General features: G+C 37.1%; 1 protein-coding gene across 1 annotated transcript; it reads left to right on the forward strand.

Annotated features, from left to right (window-relative positions):
• The first annotated feature begins 2,222 nt into the window (after positions 1–2,222).
• Positions 2,223–3,930, forward strand: LOC134004264 (chemerin-like receptor 1). The gene is made up of 2 exons (XM_062443483.1): positions 2,223–2,243; positions 2,850–3,930. The coding sequence occupies exons 1-2, from the start codon at positions 2,234–2,236 to the stop codon at positions 3,875–3,877; spliced, it is 1,038 nt and encodes a 345-aa protein (XP_062299467.1). The 5' UTR covers positions 2,223–2,233; the 3' UTR covers positions 3,878–3,930.
• The last annotated feature ends 3,608 nt before the right edge of the window (positions 3,931–7,538 follow it).

The following is a 7,538-nucleotide window of genomic DNA, read 5'->3' on the forward strand; positions in this document are numbered from 1 at the left end:
TTGTCTCATTATTTCCTTCAACTAAACGTTAAGCCAGAGGTTACTTCATTTTAAACACACAGTTCATCTCTTCACAAAGCTGGAAGTCTGTCAATCAATTTAAAGCTCAGTCTGACTCACTGCTTTTGCAATGCTCCAATTGTGATACATCTGTTTTCTTCTTTTAATAAAATATTCTATTCACCTGGTCAAAGAAAGATGCTTTTATCTCATCCTGCGATTACATTTATTCTTGGCAAAAACGGATTTCTTCATCATGGCTGAAACTGGTACAGTGTTTAGCAGCAAGGATCTCATGAAAATAAGCCAAATATATGACAATATGAATAAGAACAGCCACAAATGGAGTTAAGAAATGTCAGCCGCAGGATGCATGCTGCAAACAGATTTCATCATAACGCTTTCCTCATAGATCATGAGTTAGGGAAGGGGTCACTAACCTTTTTGAAACTGAGAGCTACTTAAAGGATATTGAGTAATACGAAGGGCTAAGTGTTTGATACAAACTTCCTGAATAACAAAGTTGCACGGCTCACCTTTAACAATAATATCAATAATAATAATAAATATATGTGAAGAGACTGTCTGATAACATGTTAGTGTTAATGATTGAATTGAATAAGTATTTATTGTGAGTATAGTTTTAAATGCATTTACAGCACTTATGTCAAAAACAGTCTTACCTTTGCCTTGCAGCTCACAGTTTAAATGGTTCAGTTTCCCAGTGAGCAAGGTCAAGTATCCACTCAGGGTCCTCGAACAGCGAGGCGTCCTTCCCTTTGCATTGGCTGTCATGTGTCTTTTACTGAGTAGAGGCTTCCGTCTGGCCTCTCTACCATGAAGGCCTGATTGGTGGAGTGCAGCAGAGATGGTTGTCCTTCTGGAAGGTTCTCCCATCTCGGCAGAGGAAAGCTGGACCATCGGGTTCTTGGTCACCTCCCTGGCTATGGCCCTTCTCCCTTGATTGCTCAGTTTGGCTGGGCGACCAGCTCTAAGAAGAGTCCTGGTGGTTCCAAACTTCTTCCATTTATGAATGATGGAGACTAATGTGCTCTTCTGGACCTTCAATGCTGCAGACATTTTTTTGTACCCTTCCCCAGATCTGTGCCTTTTACAGACAATTCCTTTGACTACATGGCTTGGTTTCTGCTCTGACATGCACTGTCAACAGTGGGACCATATATAGACAGGTGTGTGCCTTTCCAAATCATGTCCAATAGATTGAATTTACTACAGGTGGACTCCAATCAAGTTGTAGAAACATCTCAAGGATGATCAGTGGAAACAGGAAGCACCTGAGTTCAATTTTGAGTGTCAAAGCAAAGGGAGTGAATACTTATGTGCATGCGATATTTCAGTTTTTTATTTTTAATACATTTGCAAACATTTCTAAAAAAACCTTTTTCACTTCATTCTGGGTAATTGTGTGTAGATTGATGAGAAAAAAAGGAATTTAATCAATTTTGGAATAAGGCTGTAACATAACAAAATGTGGGAAAATTGAAGGGGTGTGAATACTTTCCAGTTACACTGTATATTTGTTGAATCACTCTCAGTGGGAATAAGAAAGCTATTCTTATGACTTTTAAGCAGGTTGTAAAGGTGATTGACTGTTGAGGGTGAAGGGTTACGTTAAGTCTCAGCATGTCAGATACCACATGGAGACCATACGACCTGAGGGAGCGTGTCTATGTTCCCTCTGTTTAATATATAAAATATATATATATATAATATTCATAATAAATCATTTCACCTGTCTTTCAAGGATTTTAGCAGATGAAACATGTTGTGTGCATTACAGAAATTGGTGGAAAATCCTTGATAGAACATAGGGCTGTGGGAACATAGGGATGACCCCCAACTTGTGATTGGTCTGCTTGAGTTGAATTAGCTTTTCTCTTAAGTTTCAGATGGTGCTGGTGGCTTCACAAATTAAAGGAAAAGTCTGGTTATTTTCTCTATAATGAACATCATGTTTGGGTCCAAACCAACAATGAACTGATCTACTAATAAGTATTGTGTGTGTATCCAAAGCGCAAATTGGATCCCATCTAAAGAGCCACTCAATAGAATCTTATTGGTCGTGAATGTCGCAACACTATTGAAGCAGTGCTGATTCATAGGTAGTTGAAGGCAATGAGGAGGAGGAGCTATCAGTGATAGATATTAAGTAAAGGCAGTACAAGATATAGATAATCTTAGTATAAAGAAGGACTCTCGCTGCAACAGAGAAATGGACACTGGTAAGATATTTCAAACATGTATTGGCTCTCTCTGCAATAGCATGAAGTTAATCTTATTTCTTGCTGAACTCATTTTAGTCATTTAGGCATTTAATACTTAGTATTATCTGATCATTGAAATTGACTGAAATAAGTGAGAAAGTCAACTTGCAAGTGAATATCAAGTATTCTGTGACTCCCAGTCTAATCTACTACTGTGCAGTTGAGGTCAGTCTTAAAGAGAACATGTGTTTTTATAAAGGAGAACAGTGGTACAATGTAGTTATCACCGAACAAATGATATGGAAAGCTGGAACAAAAAATGATCTATGATGCGATATACAGATCTCATTTGGAAATTGTAATTCTTTAAACAGTTATTATAGTAATAAATGTATACTTATCTTTAATTAATTTGCAGTAAATTTTACTTAAATTACACAAAACTGCAAAAAAATGTCTTCACAAAAGAAAATAATCATTTGAAAATACAGTACTAAAAACTACAAAAAGTATGCGGTTAATTAAATCTTATTAATGTGTAATCTGGTTAAAAAAGTTTTTCACTACACGTTGCAGAATTGGCCGATGTTGACATTAATTAGGCATTTCTTCTTTGTTCTTTAGATAACATCACTGCATCTGAACCATCTTGGGATGACGGGATTAGAAGAAAAGTACGAATAGCCTGTCTGGTCATCTACTGTGTGATCATCGTGGTTGGGATGGTGGGAAACGGTCTAGTCATCTACGTGACAGGCTTCAGGATGAAGAGAACAGTCAACTCAATTTGGTTTCTCAACTTGGCCCTGGCTGACTTCCTTTTTACAGCCTTCCTGATTTTCTATTCCATTGAACTCTCTCAGGACTACTGGCCATTTGGACTTTTCATGTGCAAGCTCGACACCTTTGTGACTGTAATCAATATGTTTGCCAGTGTATTTCTTCTGACGGCCATTAGTCTGGATCGTTGCCTGTGCACCTGTGCAGTGGTATGGGCACGAAACAATCGCACTGTTTGCAAAGCTCAACTCGTAAGTGTTGCTATCTGGTTGATGGCTATGGTCTGCAGCATCCCTTATGCCACTTTTCGCACACTTAAGGAGTATAAGGGGAATCCTTCCTGTTTTTATTCAGAAGACAAGATACTGTGGTTGTTCGTTTTTAGTTTTATTATGGCTTTCCTCTTCCCATTCCTGGTAATAACGGCATCTTATGTGACCATAGGTGTTCGTACAAGGCGCCTGCAAAGTGCAAGGAAACAGAGATCTCGTCAAATCATTATCTCTGTCATTCTTGCATTCTTCTTGTGCTGGTTGCCCTCTCATGTTTTTAAGTTATTATATGTATTTACTCCTGGTAACCCACAAATGAAAGTCATTATTAAACTTGGATTTCCTCTAACTGTGAGTTTGGCTTCTCTGAACAGCTGCCTGAACCCCATTCTCTATGTTTTCATGTGTGATGAATTCCAGAAGAAGCTTAAGCAGTCTATATTCCTGGTCTTTGAGAGCGCTCTGGCAGAGGACAGAGACACTTCTCAGAAGTCTCACTCTGCTGTACCTGTGCAGAGTAGTGGCACAGTCACTTCCTTAACCTTGGAAGAAAGCAGAGTCGACGCAACTGAGGAGAGAGAGGCACTGAGCACTGAATAAGAAAAGTGGAGCGCAAGTGGAAACTGATTCAGACAGTACATCTGCTCAAAGTTAAAAAGTTGAAGTGTCTACTCATGACAAGTAAGCTGTCACCCTGACTATCCTGTTAATTTTGTTTAACCTTCCACATTCATAAAGCATGTAATTTGGTTACATCACAGCCCCAGATCTGCTCTGCTTCAGCCTGGACCCAGGTCTAATCAGCTAGAAGCACCAAAAACACCTCTGTGGGTATACTGTGAGTTTAGCATGTAAATATGAAGCACTTTGTGTAATTATGAATGTAAAACATTTAAAGCTTTCTATGTATCATCATAATGTAACTTTAAGACATCAGATAATGGTTTGCCTGTAATTCAGTTGATAAAAATATCAGTTGTATGTTTGTTTTATGTTTGTAAGATTTGATGCAGCTTATTTATGTTTACTGAATTTCTGTTACAAAACATTGATTTTCAACAATTGAGCTTTACATATTTCAGTATAGTAAATAAAAACATTAATAAACTGTCAATAAGCTGTTCTCTTCCTCTTTCTTTAAGGCGACAAACATGAGTACACACTACTCACCATACAGGATATCACATGTGCAGTATATGCTTGTCTTATGGTTTGCATAACAGACCACTCTCAGATTATATCAGAGCTCACATTTAAAAAACTCTTTGATGCACATATTCATATTAATCCTTATCTACCCTACAAATATTGTAGGTTAACACTATCTTGTTTCACATCAGTACTTTGCATGCTTTCCTCCGTTTGCAACTTGCAAGGTTGTTATCACAGAAGCACTGACTACCTTGGTGTGCATTCTGAATTAAACAGCATTAAGCATTAGAAGACAACTTAATAAAGCCCCTATAAATGTAATCTTTGCAACTTGGTCACAGACATAATACCTGACCTCTGTGCTACTGATGTTTCACCTGTTGAATTAGCATCACAAGCATCACTCAGTGGTGATTATGTATTAAATTGGCTAGAATCCCTGTAGGACTGGTGTAGATGTCAGTTACTAACACTACAGTCAAAATTTTAACTTCAGTTGTCAACAAATCATCTTATAATGTGTGTCCAGACTAAGTCTGTGGTTTAATCTGTTAATGTTGTGCATGTTTCATCCATGTTGCCTCTAAGACAGGAGCCATGTTGCATGTAAAACTTGCCTTTGCTTTTATGGGAAATATGGGCAAAAATCCACATTAGAAAGTTTGACTCTGCAGAAAGGAAGTCAGATCTCTGCACATCATCAGTCGTGGTTTTGACAGTGTGCTATAGTTGACTTTTTGGCCTATCAAGGATAGGTTTTGTAAGGTCTTTGGTTTTAATATCTTTACATAATTTATCATTACATACATAAATGTTACTGATGAGACATTTCTGTGAGCGTTTGCATCAGCCTTTATTCAGTATTATCAAGTGTGATGGAGAAAGTTTCAGGTGTTCAGTTTTTAGCTCTCTGTGTCCCTCTAGTGTATCTAAGCAGACATTACAGACACTCTGTCAGGAGGTCAATGTGGTTAGCATAAAAAGAAATCCTGATATGCAATAATACAAAATGTAATGCTTGTCTAAGAACAAAGAAGTGAAATAGTAAAAAAAAATGTTTGATGTTTTAAAAACTACACATCCAGTTTTACAGCTACTCTGAGTAGAAACAATTTTCCATTTACTGAAGCTTTTTTAAGTTGCCTGCAAAGTGCAAGGAAACATAGATCTCACCGAATCATTATCTCTGTCATTCTTGCATTCTTCTTGTGCTGGTTGCCCTCTCATGTTTTTCAAATTTTAGTATTAAATAACCTACAACCGAGAGACAGAGGTCCTCTGACTATGTTTTCATGTGTGATGAATTCCAGAAGAAGCTTAAGCATTCTATATTCCTGGTCTTTGAGAGCGCTCTGGCACAGGACAGAGACACTTCTCAGAAGTCTGACTCTGCTGTACCTGTGCAGAGTAGTGGCACAGTCACTTCCTTTATCTTGAAAGAAAGTTGGTGTTGACACAACAGAGCACTGAATAGGAAACGTGGAGCGCAAGTAGAAACTTGTACCTGAAACTGACTCTCAGTAAAAACAAGAAAAACCAAATATTAAGCCTACAGTATGTGTGATTTTAATGTTTATGTTAAAGTGTCATAATTCATTCTGGTGTGAGTATCACACATTCTCATACCTGAACAATAATGAATATCAAATGTTTGTTGATTATTAAGTTAAAAAACAGAACTGGTCTTTAAGGTTTATTGCGTATTAAGGTCTATTTCCTTGGGTCTGTTTTGGCGTGTTGTTGTTGTATGCTTATCTTGTAGACACAAATGAACCATAACAGAGTATGAATTGTATCTCCTGAACAAAAATCACCCAAAACTAGAGGAAACATGATGAATGTTTATCAACAACAACAACTGCAGCAGCACTAGTAGGTGATACAGGTTCAGTGGTTCCTCAAATCGTAATGTAGCGCCTTTAGCCTGACCCCATAACTATTCAAATAAGAACATGAAGTTGAAAGTTGACAATTTATAGTCTCACACCAATACTTTTTTTTGCAGTGTATGAACAATTTTTTAAAAACACAAAAAAATAGAGCTCTTTCATGAAAGATGAAGATAAAAATGAAATAAAAGTGTCCCTTCTTCTTTATTAGAAGATAAGAGTTCAGTTCAATCTGAATCAATTCCTAATCCAGCAATAAAAACCGGGACAGCAGGGAGAAAGGGTTAGGGTTAGGCTCCCGGATAAAACATGAGTTTGAAAGTCGTGCTTAGTGACACGAAAAATACTTCCAATTGAAACACATGAGTTTGAAAATGGTGCTTGATGACACGAAAAAAAAGGAAATTTCGTGTTCCAGATAACGAATCAATAGATATATTTCCGTGAGACTGGGTTGCATAACACCATACTACTTTCACTTTTCACTCTGAACATCTATAATATAAATATACCCAGATGCAGGATATATAGTGTTCAAATCAATGTAAATGACCTTGTATACATTTACAGTACAGTATTCATCATGAACTTATATTATTTAACATAAATTCACTCATTTATAATCATAAAGCACTATTTATGTTTTTAAACAGCTCTATTAATCAATATGTATCTTTCTAACTATATCATAACATCTATTTTTAACCTTTTTAAATGTAAATAAACAGTATGGCATTACTTTTTTTTAACTCAACATGAGTATTTAAACAACGCCAGTGCAATAAAACACATTATACACATAACAGTTATCACAAAATCAATCATTATCACAACCTGGCATCTTGTCAACACAAATATGCATCATATGCCGTCTCTATTTCTCTCATTTAACTACAGTAGCGGCACATTAGCTAACTGAGCCACACTTTTAACACTCACATTGAATATCAAAGGTGATATCCGAGCTAGCGTAGCGGCAGCGCCACTCGCGGTTAGCGTTAGCATCGTGCTAATTTAAGCTAGCGATCTTTTTAGAGTCAGTTTACACTGTTCACAATGATACAGACAATACTATAGTGGGTTCTTCCTACCAGGCGGGGAGTTCCAGTCCTCTGAAATGATGCCAACGCGGAAGTAATTTAAAACTGCATTCTATCAAAAGGCCACCAGGGGGAGACCGTTATGGTGTCAAAAGGACTTCCGTCTCTATACAAGTCAAT

This window comes from Scomber scombrus, chromosome 22 (assembly GCF_963691925.1).
Source record: "Scomber scombrus chromosome 22, fScoSco1.1, whole genome shotgun sequence".
Classification (NCBI taxonomy): domain Eukaryota; kingdom Metazoa; phylum Chordata; class Actinopteri; order Scombriformes; family Scombridae; genus Scomber; species Scomber scombrus.